The 17,529-nt window shown below is 39.6% G+C and overlaps 1 protein-coding gene across 2 annotated transcripts; it reads left to right on the top strand.

Moving 5' to 3' along the window:
• Positions 1 to 3: 3 nt before the first annotated feature.
• On the top strand, positions 4 to 13,166 carry cpz (carboxypeptidase Z). 2 transcript variants are annotated; one of them, XM_089132105.1, is made up of 11 exons: positions 4 to 214; positions 783 to 812; positions 1,434 to 1,808; positions 2,259 to 2,474; positions 3,303 to 3,499; positions 4,313 to 4,474; positions 8,537 to 8,698; positions 8,786 to 8,921; positions 9,183 to 9,322; positions 11,547 to 11,646; positions 11,764 to 13,166. In XM_089132105.1, exons 1-11 carry the CDS (start codon positions 73 to 75, stop codon positions 12,105 to 12,107), a joined length of 2,004 nt encoding a protein of 667 aa, XP_088988231.1. In that variant the 5' UTR covers positions 4 to 72; the 3' UTR covers positions 12,108 to 13,166. The 2 variants fall into 2 exon arrangements, with proteins under 2 accessions (XP_088988231.1, XP_088988230.1); XM_089132104.1 differs by having other exon boundaries at positions 3,303 to 3,538.
• Positions 13,167 to 17,529: the final 4,363 nt, after the last annotated feature.

Genomic DNA, 17,529 nt, shown 5'->3' with positions numbered 1-17,529 from the left:
ATTTGATCATTTGGCAGCGGTGCTCGTGCAGGCTCTCCTTTAAGTCATGGGGGTAGCTAGACTTTTCGGAAGATGATCAACTTTGTACGTCGTTGCGAATGCCACATCATTCAGTTTATGGACAGCAAAATGCTTACGGTTTTATTGTTTATAAGCTCACTGGCGACATGCTTGAGCGTCCCACGACGATGTGAACCGGAAGAAGCAGCAATAGGTAACCTTATAGATTCATTCAGTGTTGCCTAGTAGGCTACAGTTAACAGTAATTTTGTGTGAGGGGAAACTGGAAACGAGTAGGCAGTATAACTAAGGTTACACTACTAGTCTGAATGTTCTTTTGAATTAGTATATCATGGTCTTACTTGTTTTTATTTTTATTATTATTTTGTATAGTCTATACTTATAAATTGTCATGTATATAACACTATTATTAATAAATAATTGTTTTCAATTAACGTTTTTAAATAGTCTGTTTTATTAGTAAAGGGAAAAAAGCATATTATTAGTGTAAAAAAGCAAAAGCATTAGTAAAAATGTACTATAAATTTAAAATGTGTAAATAAAGAATGAGAGGGTGTGAAGAAACTTTTGACTGGCAGTATAAAAGTTTAGTGGGCAAATAACTTTTTGCATTTACGTGTGCGCAGGTTTGACATTGTCATGCAATATTACTGCAGAAAGATGTCTTTTTTCCACTGTGTACTCTACTGCCATCTAGCCTTCAGAGACTAGCTTTGCACTGAAGTCAGCTGTTACATCCTCTGTGATGAATTGTTTTTTAGGAAGATGCAGAACACCTACAGAAGAGAGGCGTAAGTATACTCCTTTTATTCCACTGCATGTACCTATATCATGTTTAATGGTGTTCTGAAATTTGTTTCACATAAGGTATAGGGGGGGGGAAAGTACTCGGAATACCAAACATCACTGCAAGATGGGGCATGTCTACGTCAGTGAAGAAAGGGAAAGACATTATATGCCTTTAAAGGCCTTAGGGTGATTTAGTAAAGGTTGTGAGATAGCTTATAAGGTGCAATTTCCTTAAATAAGAACAAATACTTAATCTGAAATAGCCTACCTAACAAGCATTACTGTCTTGTCATGATGGGTTTCACATACTGTCATTGTAAGAAGGTATTTATTACTAAACTGCTACTAATAGACTGAATAAGCGAAGCAGCCATGAATTTCTTTCTCAAAACTTCCATATATTTGATTTATGAGGTCCTCCCTTCAAAATCTAGTATTAAAACATTCCACTGCAGATAACTGTTCCATTTCAAGAACTTGGAACGGATACAACTTGGATACAATACACTTTAGTTTCCATATTAAATTAAAAATAGTGCTACACCACCTGCAACACATTTTTCATCTGCCGGTATGCACCTCAAACTGATTCTAAATTAAAATCCTTTCTCTCCCGTCTCTAGCGCAGTGCATAGAAATGGTGCTTGGTTACTGTCAGGATGTGCCCTACAGCCACACCACATTCCCTAACATTGTGGGCCACCGGTCACGACAGGAATTAGAGATGGGTGCAGAGTACCTTCTCTTGAGTGTGATCCATGGGCTGCTGAATGGCGAGTGCTCTCCAGACATCCGTCTGCTGGGCTGCTCAGTGTTGGCTCCACGTTGTCAAGACGGCAGACTTATGAAGCCGTGCCGTAGCTCGTGTGAGATGGTGAAAAAAAACTGTATCCATGCCTTTGAGGCCATCCAAATGGCATGGCCTTATTTTCTGGACTGCGACCGATTCTTTGTCAGCAGTGAGGAGAGTTGTCATGACCCATTGTCAGAGTTAAGAGGTTAGAATTTTGGAGTGATTAAAGTGAAATATATTAATTAAACAGTATTAAAACGGTTGTTCACCCCAAAATTAAAATTCATCATCCTTTACTCACCCTCAAGTTGTTCCAAACCTGTATGGTTTTCTTTTCTTTGCTGAAAACAAAAGAAGATATTCTGAAGAATGTCAGTAACCAAACAATTGATGGGCCCCATTGACTTACATTGTATATAGAAACCAAATACTGTGGAATATCAACTGGGGCCCATCAACTGTTTGGTTAATGACTTTTTTCAGAATATCTTGTTTTGTGTTCAGCAGAGGAAAGGAATTCATACAAGTTTGGAACAATTTGAGGGTGATTTAATGATAACTGAATTTTTATTTTTGGGTGAACAACCCTTTAAAAAGTAGGCTAATTTATTAAGAATTTATATGTATTAAAAAACCCCTTACTTTTTCCCCTTAGAAAAGCAGGATGTGGCCTTTGCCAACATATCTGATGGTGGTCTTTCCACTATCCTTCAGTTCACTTACCACTCTAACTCTCAGATGTTCAGCATCCTGAAGAAGACTGCAGCTAAATGCTCGCATATCTCAAATACGTACAGCATTGGACGCAGTGTGGAAGGAAAAGACTTGCTGGTTATTGAATTCTCTAATAACCCTGGACAACATGACCTATGTGAGTATGAGGTAGACAACAGTTAATTATTTTTTTTATACTTGTATTCAGCAAGGATGCCTAAAATCCATTTAAAGTGACTGTAACGACATTTATAATATTACAAAAGATTTTTATTTCAAAGAAATACAAAGTTATGTCATGAAAATCTAGATGGCACCCGCTGATAAGTGCTTAAATCTACACTGTGTAACTCTTTTAGTTTATTCTTAGCTAAAAACACTTATTAAAAAACACTTATAGCTAAAATTACTTATTTCAAGTAATAAAGTATTATCGTGAGTGTATAATATGCCATTGAAAATACATACGGGTAAGGGGTTCTAATGTCGGTCGCCATGTTGCCCCTCCATCTTGAAAGTACATTAGCCAAAGAGGGACATACCCGTTAATTCAAGCTTCGCCTTTCGCGTTTACGTTTGATTTAACACTCATGGACGAGGTCGAACTGGAAGCCATGTTAATATTGGACTACATTGGCCACCGTAGGAGTTAAAACGAAATCGGAATTGAGAGGAACAGAAACTAATATTCACTGGATGGTCAGATACCTTTTCACCGCTAGATGGGGGTAAAAAATCACACAGTGTAGCTTCCACATCCACTACGGGTCCACATCCACAGATCTGCTACAGGTAATTCCTGAATTCTATATTGTACAGCAGCAGCATGTCTTATTTGCTCACATCACAGCAGAAGCAAGTCCCGTACTTGCTATTCAGCAGCAATAACAGCCTATACAACAGCAAGAGTGCAATTCTAGAATACTATTCTGAATTAATCTTTGATTAAATTCCTGTTCCCATTTGTCTCTTCACTGCCATCTAGTGGAGCCTGAGATCAAATTAATTGGAAACATGCATGGAAACGAGGTTCTCGGTCGACAGCTGCTGATATACCTGGCTCAGTATCTGTGCTCTGAGTATCTGCTGGGCAATGAGCGAATTCAGACCCTCATCAACACCACACGCATCCATATCCTGCCCTCCATGAATCCTGACGGCTACGAGATTGCCGCTTCTGAGGTAGCCGATAGGAACGACCCCGAAAACATCTACCAGGAAGTAAATATTTTGTTGTCTGAGTCTGTCTGCCTGTCTGTCTGTCGGCTGACTGACCCTGCCAAGCTCCCTGCACCAGAGAGTGTCCTCCAGAACAGGCCAGGCCTTGGAGGAAGTCCATGTTAGTGTGGAATAATTGTATTTTAAAGTTGGCACATTTTATCACTTCTTAGGGAATAAAAACCACAGCGAAAATTGGTCTTGTGCTTCAGCTATGAACTGAAAATGACAACTGGTAGAGGGAGGCCTTGACTAACCACTCTAATAGACAATTGCCTGCATTTTCTTTGTCATATAACAGTAGTATTTTAACAATAGCTTGTTAAACTAATAGTAGATTCATCTAAATCTCTTTACTGATCACCACGGGTTATGTTGAAGAATTTAATGTGTTGTGTTGGAAACAATTGTAGGACGATGAATTGAATCTTAAATAAGATGATAAAACCATGTTGGTCTATTAATTTAACACTAACTGACGTACCTTTGCCTGGTTCTGATGTTTTCTGTCTTTTTATACATTTTCATTCACTGTTTACTACAGTCTTTAACCCTTCGCCTCTTTCTTAATGTCTTGAGTTTCATTTTGACTTACCGATCCATCCAAATGTGTTAAATTGTTTAACTCCTTAACTGGTAATTTAGTTTGATGTGTAGCAAATATCTTACATGTAACTTGGAAAAGAGTATTACAAATTTGCGTATTTAGTGTCTCTTTGAAACTGTTAAAAATTTGTCCATGATTTTTTGATGACTGGTGGGATTTGTAACATTTAGGGTCATGAGTACAATGGATGGACCAGCGGTCGGGCCAACGCACAGAATCTCGATCTCAACCGCAACTTCCCTGACCTCACCTCCATCTTTTACAATCGGCGTCGCTTCAGACATTTCCGTAGTGACCACATCCCCATCCCTGAATCTTACTGGCTAAATAAGGTAGAAGTGAATGCATTCCCATCTCTATCAAATGTACAGTCATATAACAAAAATACATTTGATTAAAAAATACATTTGAATATTTGAATAACCTTTGTATATCTTTTAACTGATATATATATATATATATATATATAGTTACTTTCATATAAATGTACTGTATTATAGTAATGTTCAATATAGTGAAAATAACTTGTTCATACAGTGAATCTATGAAGTGAAAATCACAGAATATGGTTTTGTGGTGAGCATAGAGAAACCTCTAGTAACCCTCGTTCCCTGAGACGTAGGTCATGACTGACCAATAGGTATCTCGCTAGAGAGGCCAATTTACTTTGAGTGAAACTAAAACAAGCCAATACACATTGGCGTGAAATCATTTGCATCAGCTGTGCAGCCTCGCAGTGCGGGTATTTAATGAGCAGCTGTTGTGATTTGCACACTAGTTTTTTCTGAGGAGCCAAGCCTGAGTAATCTCGCCGCCCCTACGGGCGGCAGCAGATGTAGCGACGGGACTTACGTCTCCGTTCCCTTCCTCAGGGAAAGAGGGTTACTATGTGTAAGCGGGACGTTCCCTATCGGTCAGTCACTACAACGTAGGTCATGACTGACCAATAAGAATCCCTACCAAAGCGCCACAGCCGCTGCAGCCGATCCAGCGCCCGATGCAAGCCTCTGCACCCTCTTGCCTGGAAGGACGATAGGTGGAGGGTTTACATGGGGAGTGTCTGACACTGTTGTTCCGTGATAACCCACACAGTGAGACCTTGGATAACACTGGGAAAGCGTGCACCTTTCTAAGGGAGGGGAATGCTGCGAAAGCCACTTTCTTCAAAGAGTTATGTGAAAATACATATGGACTAACCCGAAGGCTGTACTGCATATGAAAAATGGGTGACTTAGCCCAAAGGAAAGACACGGGCTTCCGTCTTAGGAGCAACCATGGAACATATGCACATATGGGATCCCCGAAGGGTCGCACATATGGAACCCAGCCCGGGTCCAGCTCTCAAGGATTCAGCGGACAGGGGCCTAGCTCCTGACGCTCCGCCATGTCTGGGCCGAGGCGTTTTGGAGGACTCTACAAGTTTTTCACTCTGGAGAAATAGGGATGCACAGTAGGGTGCAGCAAGCTGACAGAGCCGGGCCTCTCAGTGCTTCTACCCGTTTAGGGTGAGAACACGGGAGGAGACTGGCTCCACACGTAGGCTAAAGTATCTAGCGAACGTGTTAGGTGTTGCCCAGCCCGCAGCTCTACAGATATCTGTTAGCGAGGTGCCACGAGCCAGCGCCCAGGAGGATGCGACACCTCTCTTGGAGTGTGCATGCAACCTGCGCCTCATGGCACGCCTTGAGCTTGGCAAGTTAAGGCAATGGCGATGGCGTCCACTATCCAGTTGGCCATCCTCTGCTTGGAGACAGCCTTTCCCTTCTGCTGGCCTCCGTAACAGACAAAGAGCTGGTCTGAGTTCCTGATGCTTTGAGTTCTGTCCATGTACATAAGTAGAGCGCGAATGGGACAGAGCAAAGCCAGGGCTGGATCTGGCTCCTCCAAGGGCAGCGCTTGCAGGTTCACTTCCTGGTCTTTGAAGGGAGTGTTAGGAACCTTGGGCACATAGCCAGGCCGGGGTCTCAATACCACATGGTTGTCACCTGGCCCGAACTCTAGGCACAATTCGCTGCCCGAAAATGCATGCAGGTCTCCTACCCTCTTGACAGAGGACAATGCAACCAGTAGCAAAATCTTCATGGAAAGAAGCTTTAAGTCTACTGATTGCAGAGGCTCAAAGGGAATGTCCTGAAGTGCTCGGAGCACCAGGGAAAGATCCCAAGAAGGTATGGAGGGGGGTTGAGGAGAATTTAATCGTCTCGCCCCCTTAAGAAACCTGACGACCAGGTTGTGCTTTCCAACTGTATTGCCATCTATGTGGTCGTGATAAGCTGAAATAGCGGCAGCATGAACTTTGAGGGTGGAGGGAGACAGTCTTCGCTCCAACCATTGCTGCAAGAAGGAAAGCACAGACCCTATCGAATATCTTTGGGGGTCCTCCTGGCGAGAAGAACACAAGCAGCCGCCTCCTGCTCCTCCATCAGCCTCAGCTGTTCTTCACTGTATTGCGGCTCGTAAGGATAGCCACAAACATCGGATTCGAGCAGCAGACTTTCAAAATCCTCTTCTTCCATATCATGTTTAGTTTCTTCTGTCATTGTCATACTTCCTATCTCTACAGCGCTTGTTAGCTTAGCTTCCAAAAACAAGATGGCGGATATTGATTTCAGTTTCTGCAAGTGAAGTCCCATCCACTGATCTGTAATAGGCCTGTAGGGTGAGTGGGTCCCACACCCTTGAATAATAATGAGCTAATGTTTGTGGTCTCTGCAGATTTCAATGAAATGTGACTTCCTGCTTATTATGATGCAAAATGACGATTTTTTACGTCATAATAAACAGGAAGTAAAACATTTAAATCCTTATTTCTCCTATCTCAGGGGAAAATAAGGGAATAAACCATGACCATTCAAAAATATGACTGGGTGAAGTGTCCCTTTAAGTACCTCCAGGGGTAAGTCACCTAAAACCTCTGCGTCCCGTCCAGGGACCAGACATGGAGTTTCCAGAGGTCTGGACACGGGTGCCATAGGGTGCCCCGTCTCTGAGTCAGAAGATCCTTCCTCAGAGGAATGGGCCAGGGAGGGACTGTCACAAGGAGAATCAGTTCTGGGAATCAAGATGCTTGCGACCGGCTCCACGGCGCCATTTCGATGGAGGCTGCTGCTGCGGTGCGGGAGCAGGGGCAGACGCAGGAGGGTGCCCCCGGCGATCAGTATACTGAGGAGCCACAGGCAGTGGGGTGGAGGCAGCAGCTGACCACGACGCCAGGATACGCGTGTATCCCTTAGCTGCCCTGCCGTCAAGGGAGGTGAGGGATTAGGAACCACCCCATGCACTTTCGGGAAGAAGGGCACTGGGGTGGGTTGCACCAGCACGCGCCACCCCGAGATACCAATCATCCAACCTCGAGGGTTCGGGACACAGTGGAGGGTTCCACACGAGCCCGACCCTCTTGGCGGCCCGGGAAAGCATGGCAATCATCCATCGGAGGCAGCCGTTCCGACACGTCTTCCGCAGAGATATCTGACCCACCCTCCGATGCCGCGATCGACATCTGGTCCTCGCGGGGAACGCCAAAGGAAACGACTGATACAAACCTTGAGGATTGTCCAGCGTGATTTGTTGGCAGCTCAAATGGTTGGGGAACATGAGAGGGAAGCGCGCTCACCGTAATCCTCAGGTCAGCAACCAAAGCAACCCTCGCTGGAGGATTGGAACGGGGCGCCGGCACGCCCTTGCAGGAATGAGAGTATCGACCGCAGCTCTGAGATGGTCATCTTCCCGCAATGGGTGCATGACTCATCCGAGGCCTAGACACACCACACAACGTTTGTGACCATCCTGTGAACCCAGGTAACGACCGCATCCAGAAACACACAGATAGAACGCCATCTTTAAAAAGACGCAAACTATCTGTGTAAGCTCTTTTAGGGACTACTCTCATTGGTGCTGAAGCACGCAGGGGAACAGTTACAGTGGTCACAGACGGGAATGTGCACCCGTGCGTGCCCTGAATCTCTCTCGCTGGATCTTACCAGCTGTTAGAACAGCTTTTTGTTTTGCTCAGAGAGAAAGACAGAGAGAGAAAGAAAGAGAAACTGCTCACGCTGCCGTGCTGTCACGCCCGCACCGAAAAGGAGAGGTCCAGAAAGCCTTGTTGAAATTACATTTCACTCTCAGCAGAGGCATCAAAGTGTCTTGGCTCCAAAGCAAAAAGCTAGTGTGCAATCACAACAGCTGCTTATTAAATACCCGCGCTGCGAGGCTGCACAGCTGATGCAAATGATTGCCAATGTGCAGTGGCTTGTTTAGTTTCACTCAAAGTAAATTGGCCTCTCTAGCGAGATTCCTATTGGTCAGTCATGACCTAAGTTGTAGTGACTGACCAATAGGGAACTTTGAAATTTTGGATATCTTGTGTTAATTTCTTTTTATTTATTTATTTTTAGGTAGTTGCACCAGAGACATATGCTGTAATGAAGTGGATAAGATCCTATCCTTTTGTTATATCTGCCAGTCTGCATGGAGGAGAACTGGTGGTCTCATACCCCTTTGACTTCTCTAAACACCCCCAAGAAGAAAGGATGCACTCACCCACACCAGATGAACAAGTGAGTAAATGTATGCTCCTCCGACTGTTGCAGACGAAGCTCCTGCACAAACTTATTTTGCATAACAAAGTCATTTCCTGTGTGTAGATCTTTAGGCAGTTGGCTAGGATATATGCAGATTCCCATGCCACTATGTCCAACAATGACACAGAGAGATGTGGAGCCTCATTTGCCAATAAAGGAGGGATAACCAATGGAGCACTGTGGTATAGCTTTGCTGGAGGTAAATGCTTTCCTTATAGAAGAATCATTGTGTCTTTGAGGCTTAATTAAGTTAAATATGTAGCCATACCTATCAATGAGCAAAAAGAGCAAGCCATTTATTTTGTGTAAAATCTCCATTTAGCAGTACAGTTTGTGAGAAATCTCCCAAAAAACTTCACAAAGACATTTTGCCATCCAATGTGTGTTTTGTCAGTGTCCACATGTTGTCCACACATGACGCTTTCTGTTTCCCATGCCTGTCTATGTGTTATTGTTTCAGGGATGTCAGATTTTAACTACCTGCACAGTAACTGTTATGAGATCACAGTGGAGTTGGGCTGTGATAAATTCCCCTCTGAGGTGGAGCTCTACCCTGAGTGGCTCAGAAATAAGGAGGCACTGCTCAGCTTCATGGACTCTGTGAGTTCACTCTTCTTTTAGGTTATCAAGCTAAGCATAGAAGTTCAAAAGTTGCAAAGTTTTTTTTGTTGTTTTTTTGTTTATTTCCCGTCATGCTAACTATGTGCTTGATTTAAATTTCATTTTTAATTCTGGCTGTTGATAGTATTTTCTGATTTATGGAATCGTAAAAATAGATATCCAAAATTCCCTCTATAAAAACCTCTGACAAAAATATTTCAACAAAATGAAATAAGAATTCTGAACCTGACTTTGTCCAATGTTCAGATTTCTTTTCTTGAAAATTAGTGCCTATTTGATCTAATAATGCCTTGTTTGCATTAAAGGAAGTGTATGTAACTTTTTTATTCAAAACTAACCTAATTTAAACGAGTTTATACATTAGAATTCCTTCAAAAACATGACTGACTATGGTAAGCCTATTATAAGTGTTTATATTTTTGACCTGACGGAATGGTTTTTGTGGAAAATTGTTTACACATTTCATCCGCCCGTGCACGTCTTGTCATATCCGTAAATAGAGAAAAGTTGCTGTAGTTACTTTGAGGCGTGTAAGGTTTGGGAGTGGTATAGGTTAGTTGTCACAACGAGTAAGAAAGGTTGACATGAAGCAGCTAAATCTCCAACCTTCAGGGAATAAACTGTCTTAAAAAAAAAAGCTAAACAGGAGAGTCTGCTGGCAAAAGAGAACGTGACAGCTTGTGATAAAACCATAATCAACATTGGCTTGGCTGTTGGTGGGGATTTGAAATGTTGTAAAATCGTCGTGGAGATGATGTTTTTATTACTCAACTGGCAAGTAAGGTATTTTATTGAACAGATAAATTGCCATATGAAGAGTTCATTGTAAAGCATTATCTATTGTGAAGGGTCATTTTATTATGGTTGTTACAGCGCTATGCTGTAATGTATTTTCAAAGAAGTGTCTGCTAATGAATATAGCTACGATAATATCTTCAGCTAGCAAGCTTGAGATCCTTTTCATCTAAACTTGTTACATCTCTTAAAGGGTTTCTCATTGTTGGCAAAAATTGGCTTTAAAAAACAACAACAAAAAGACGATAAAAAAAGAAATATGTGCTACCTGACTAGAGAAAACAAAGCCTGTTGTCTTCCCTTTTGCCAAATAGGAAAACATCAACAATCATAGTGCACTAGAAATGTTGGTGTCCAAGGCCACTCCCACTAGTCTGTTATGGATATGCTGCGTTCACGCCATGTCGTAATTACTGTAAGTTTGAGATGAGAACACATGGCGTTCTACTCGGAACTGTTCAGTCCTCGGACTGGAAATTATGCATTCCATAACATAAGTATACATCTAAATTAATCTGCTGTGGTCCGATAGTACAGCGGTCACGTGGTACAAGAAGGAAAATCTCCTGCTTACAAGTTGTAATTACGAGTTCTATAAGGATGTGAATGCTTTTTACAAGTTACTGTAAATCTCATAGTTATTGTAAATATGACATGGCTTTAGTAGGAAATACTTTTTAGCAAACTTTTAGTCATGATGGTGTCGACTTGTATTGTTCCCAGATGGAAGAATTCAAAAAGTTATGAAAGTTCAAACCCTTATCAGGAGTGAGTTACTTTCGGTTTCCAGTGAATGATCTAGACTGAATAAAGGAAACTGTGAATGATTAAAGAAATCGTAAATATGAAGAGAACACTAGAAATCTTAAAAAACACAATATTTCATACTGGAATTACTCCCATTATAAGGCTTGAAAGATTCAGGACATTTTTTAATATAACTCTGACTGTATTCGTCTTAAAGAAGAATGTCCTTTTTTTCACCTTATTCCTTAATGTGATTGTTAAATCAATGTTAGGAAATGTTTTTATTGTATAATTCATCCTTCATTTTTTTATATTCCTCAACTTTCTCAAACATTTTTAACAGTATCTAACAAATTAAATGAATGAACATTGCCCCAAAATGCGGAAACACACTGGACTAGTCCAATCTCATAAGAGAGGATGACTGTTTTGATACCTTGTTTTGAGGTAAAAATTGTTTCAATTATTTAAATGTCTTCTTAATTGTTGCAGTGCACACAGAAAAGAAAGAACAAGGCCTGGAACACTTAGAAAAACTATGAAATATATGAGGCTATAGGCCCTGATCTCGTCTAACTACACTAGTATCTATATTTGAGAGAAAGGATTATTTTAAATGGCTATATGGCACCAGATCATCATTCTGAGCTGTTACTTGCAGGTTCACAGAGGTATAAAGGGCATTGTAAAGGATGAACATGGAAATGGCATCAAAGGAGCAACAATCTCTATTAGGGGGATGCGACATGATATCACTACAGGTAACAATTTATTGTAAAGTCCTAATGCAAACTTACAAACCTCGTGCGTTCCTTTGCATTGACCCGAATAATGCAGTTGTAAATGAGTGCTGATGTAGCCTCTGTCTCTCTCTACAGCTGAGGATGGTGATTACTGGAGATTGTTGAATCCAGGTCTTCACATTGTGACGGCAGCTGCCACTGGCTACTCCAAAGTATCTAAGCGCATTAACCTGCCAAAGAACATACAGGTGGGCAGAGTGGACTTTGTGCTGAAGAAAGCCCCACGAGAACCCTCTCTTGACTACTTTAACATCCCTGAGCTAGACAATTATGAGCGTTTTGACCCCTTTAATCAGTTTGAGCAGTATAGCCAGCGGGAGCTGGGAGAGAACGGGGAGGAGAGAACTGAGAAGCCCTGGTGGTGGGCTTATTTTAGCCAGTTAGGCATATCTGCGCCTACCTGGCTCCTGAGGAATTAATAGGGACCCTCAGGACACCCCTGGAGAGCAACCTGATCCCTAACTTTTTGCACCCAAGCCATCACGACGATGGTGGCATTAACCACATGCTATAGATGAGCAGCTAACTGGGAATAGTGAAGCATTGCTTCTCTGATAAATTTTGAATCTTATTATAAAGTCAAACTTTGGATAATTATTTTGGATAAAACATTTTTTTTTTAAATGTTTTTGAAAGAAATCTCTTATGCTCACTAAGGCTACATTTATTTTATTTTGCATTTATTGTCACATGATCCTTTATGAATGATTCAAATTTGCTGATTTGTTATGGTACTTAGTTATTAATAATGGTTATTATTATTATCAATGTTGGAAACATTTTTTTTTTTGTGGAAACCATGATATATTTTCAGGATTTCCATGAAACTTGATGCATCAAAAACTTTGATAATAATAAGAAATGTTTCCGCACCAAATCAAGATGTTATAATGATTATTTATTTGACAGTGAAGACATATAAAGATAAACGCAGCCTTGGTGAGCATACGATTTTTATTTGTTTTTTTTTTTATTCAAAAACATTTAAAAAATACCTTAATTATTCCAAACTCTTGACCAGTTAGTGTATATCAGACTGGTGTCGTAACAGAATTCACCTGTAAAACTAAGAGGAAGTATTATTTTGCTTTTATTTTCTCTTTGATTTTTTGTTCAGCGCTAGATCAAATTCCCTAAATGCAGCTATAAACAGCTTATTCTGATAAAGTTTGGCAGCTAGACATGGGATGGATAGCATTGCATATAGTAAATGTATTCATTGCTGTGGCTTTTGCAGTGTGTTATCTGTTATCAGGGCATATATTCACCTTTTTCAAGCACATTAAGGATGTTCAGTGCATGACTTTTGAGGCTGTCATTAAAATGTTCAAAAAGTATTACTTTTTTAATTAGCCATAAAAAATAAAATAAATGGACATGGACTGAACATCAGGTGTGCAAGATAAATAAAAACAACCTTCTGTGCAATTTCTGACTATCTTTTTCATTCTATAAGACTTATGTCTAAGCTGATAAAAAGAGAGTTCCTTAAAGGCATAGTCATACTAAAAAATGATGGTGAGTATACATTTAAATTTTTCAAACCATTCATTGTAAATTGTGCAAGTCAAGGAATACCATTAAAACATTGATGTAGGGTACAGCATAGTGTTATTCTGTTATAATATTCTTTTTCGCCTATTTTCAACCTTTTTATAAAGGTTTAGTAATATATGCAAAATCTTGGTAAAAATGCTTTATGCATTTAGGAGGCTACAGGGCTTTCTTGAGCCACTAGATGGCAACAAAGTCAATATAATGACGAATCAGCTTTATCTAGCTAACTTTAGGTAGTAGGCAACAGACTAGTTTTGATTTAAATTAATTTTGGTTACTGTGAAATCGTTTTTTTTTAACAATTGAAATAGAAAATATATAATAAATATATTAGGATTTTGACAGAACAGAGTATTCAGATAGATAGAACACATCATCATGTCACCGTACTATTACTAAGAAGATATTTATTTATGTTGCTTAAATTTCTGTTTTGAGTTTGCTCTTGAACTTGGTTGTTGTGTAAAATCCAAGAGGAAATCTAAGGAAATTTGTCTCCGTCTCAGCAATGTTTGCTCAGATTTAACACAACAACACTCCATTTGCCTTTAAACCGCTTTACAATTGACCCATAAATGAACTAGTGGCAGGGGTTAATCCAGTGTCACATTCAATTTAAAGATGTAGTAATGCACCCATACAGTAGGCTATATTATCTCAGTGTCATTGCACCTATATTCTGAACACCAAATAAGACATGTTGAGAGCACAGTATAAGGCAATATAATTTGCTGTCAGCATAGCCTATGGTAAACTACAATTGATGTCACAACACCGCAGCTGCAGCCGTATTCTTTACAGTTCAGCAGGTGTCTGTCCCAGTGGCTTTGCAAAGAAAGTCTCTAATGGCCTGTAATATGATTGCATTCACATGCTGATGGAATTTACATGCAGCAAACATCATAACTCGCTTCTGTAAGTGCCCCGGATGCATATCACACAGGTTGTCTTTATTGCAGCAAATCATTTTGACACATTAGCCTGAAGAATAAGCAGAGTGGGGTCAAAGTATCACAGCAAAGGCGCCGCTGTAAGTGCCTTTTCACACGGCCTTGTCAAGTTCTGCATGCATGTCTTTCTTGCAGCCATTACATCTTCAGTGGTTTTTAGTTATCCACAAGTTTCCGAGGGGCGCTCCTGTAAAAAATAAAGTGGGTGAAACTTCCGGTGAGGCGGCGGAAGTAGCATTCCAATGGTATTTTGTGTGTTAGTTAGCGAAGAGGCTAGCTGTTTTTCGGAGAATTATTTTACTATTTAAAGACGCAAATCTTTATGAGAGATGTCGTTACGGAGCTCAGGGACAACATGTGCTGTTCGCGGTTGTATGTATAACCGGACTAAACTAGTTCAGTGGCTTAAACGTGATTGTTTTAAACATAAGCTGAAAACGAAATCAGAGTGTTCCTGCCAACGACTGTAGTTTCCATCGGTGTTGACAGAATACCAAATGTATCAGTTAATGTATTCAAGTAGCACATTCATTTATAATTTTAAATAAACTCCAAAGCACAATGACTAAGTGTGTATTTTTTATTTTCATTGTTTGCCAGCTCGCACAACTGTCTTGTCACCATGCCTTGATGAGTATTGATTATTAATAATGTTATTATAATACTCCCAATCAACTACTGCGGAGGGTAAAGGTACTGTTATTTCACCTTTTTTAATTTCGTTGAGGTTGTGTTCCCACATCGTTAGCTAGTTTGGATCGCTATAACTTGAATGACTGTCAACTGTTGAATGAACGAGTGTCAAGCATGTCAAATCGTGCTTTGTTTACTTCCAACCGGAAGTCGCGCCCACTTTTGACGCAAGGCCTCATGGGGCGTAGGGAACTTGTGGATAGTCTGCTAACAAACCCTCAGGACTACATAGACTGTGTACTTTACCTCTGAATTATTGCCATCAGACCAAAACAAAGCCACATTCACAACTTAGAAACACCCTGCAACTTTCTGAACAGCCGGTAAGATTTTATTCCACCTATTTTTGCTATATTTTGCACGGTTGGGCTTAGAAAATGCGCAACTCAAGATTTGGTACATGCACATCTTTGTTGCTTTGGCCTACTTCTTTTAACGGTTCTTACGGTTTTAAAGATTTGTGGTTAAATTGGGCTTTTAAAAAAATCATCATATGACTTTCCCCTCACATAAACCCTTGTTCTAGTTAATAAAAAGTTTTAGTAAATATCTTTAATTTAAAAACAAATTGTTTTGATTCTGCAGAATTTTACTGTTTTAACAGGCACAAGATCAAAGCAGTTGAGTACTGTATTTTGATAGCAAAATTACTCTGACAAGTGACTATTTTTGAATATATCATCTTTAGCATACTGCATAGCAAAATTTTTCCAATTTAATGTCTCCAATTTAAGATGAACCTCTTTCACCTTTTTTATTTTCCCATCCGTTTGACGTGCAGCTCAACCTCTTTCCCAGATTCTTTTCCCCACTGTATAATTGGAGGCACAGTACATAAACAATGCAGCTTCAGTTGGAACATGTCAGCGTGGAATCCGTGGTTTAGGCCTATGCATCCATGTAAAAGAGCTCTCTAGCCTTCTTTCTTGTTTCTCTCTCTCCCGGCGGTGAGGTGTGCTCAATGTGGCAGAGATAATTTGTTTGCTTTGCAATTATTTTCCATCAGTGGAGACAAATTGATTTGTACAGCATAAAGCGACAGTGAGAGTGTAGCGCACTATAAGCAGCTCAGACAGATCAGCACTAACTTGCTTATGCTAAAGTCTGACAGACAATGGCACTGTTCCTGTCATTCACTCTCTGTTGAATTCAGTAGTTGGTGCACCTAAGAGAAAACAACAGTGGAGCTCTGAAATCAGTCAGCTGGACGGTATGTGATATGAACTGTTGTTTGCTTTAAGAAAGTTACCAAACCCTGCGTGCATGATTGTAATACTGCATGATGAAGACAGACAATATCCAGACCCAAGTTTTCCATGTATCTGCATATAACATTCCTTCCTCTGAGAAAAAAAAAGAAAAAATACTTGGTCAGATATATAGCAAAATAATTCCAAAACAATAGGTTGTGCAAGATTAATAGGTAAATAATAAAAATAATTTCACTAACTGTTCAACAGTAAAGTTTTTTTTTAATGAAAAAAGTGGGGGAGCAAGTATTCTTGATGCATATATAAATGATTCTAATTCTAATTTAAATTATATATTACATTTTAAATTGATCAACATTCTGGTCTTTTTTTCTAGTTTTAGTTGAACATGGAATACCAAACTTTGACAAGCACAGACTTTATGCTACTTTAGAGTGGCATCACAGTGCCAGTGTTAGCTAAATTTAGTGCTTGTGTTAACATCAGATACACTTACAATTTGTTTTTTAATCACAACAGTAAATTTAGTAGTTTATTACCCTATCACAAGAATGAAGCCGTGCTGCTTCAGTGTCTGTGAAGAAAACAACACCTTTTTTGATAAAGATCACATAACTTTTACATATTGCTTTGGATTTTTGGTTTCAAATATAATTGTCAATTTTTTCTGTCAATGACATACAGTAGGCCTTCATATGGTTATTTACCTTTACTCCATGGTTTTAAGTTTCATACAAAACTTCCAAGCTAAACAATATCAATGTTTATTGATTGAACTATATTTAGACATTTTCCAAATTTGCTAACCTCTAGCAAACCACTAAAATTGCAAACCTCATATAAAGTGAAGAGAAAATAAAATGGCTTATCTATATCATTTTTACTGTATATGTATGATTTCCTGAGGTTAAATCAACATGGCTAATCACTGTAAATTGTAATACACTGTAAACAATTTTTGTAATTGGAATAGTATTTTACTGTAATATTTACAATAAGATACTGTACGCAAAATGTGTATACAGTAAATTACTGTAAGCCGCAAAGGATTGTGGGAAAATGGTCGCTACTGTAATTCTTTTCGTAAATCTATTTACATTATGAACTTAAGAAAAACTGACCAATGTCAAGGAAGAATTTTTTTATCCATTTGGTGGAAGTGGTGGTAAAAGAACAAAAGATAAATAAAGGTGTACCCGGTAACTCAACAAAAAGGCTTTTTTCTCTTTTCTATGAAAAATTTAGTTAAATAGAAAAACATACCTTTTGTATGTTACGCTGCCTCTTAAACATAGGTTTATCTTACAGCCAGTCCAGCTAATGTGAAATACTGAATGAAAGTGAGTTATGTAACAACATCGTTTAGGTTTTTAAACAGTATTTTCAAATACATCTTTTGTGTATTTATTTTCATATTTGAATTTAGTATT

The sequence above is a fragment of the Pimephales promelas genome, chromosome 6 (genome assembly GCF_988280905.1).
Source record: "Pimephales promelas chromosome 6, fPimPro1.hap1.1, whole genome shotgun sequence".
NCBI lineage: Eukaryota > Metazoa > Chordata > Actinopteri > Cypriniformes > Leuciscidae > Pimephales > Pimephales promelas.
Note: the sequence above shows the minus strand (reverse complement) of the source record. Positions and strands in the feature narration are given on the sequence as shown.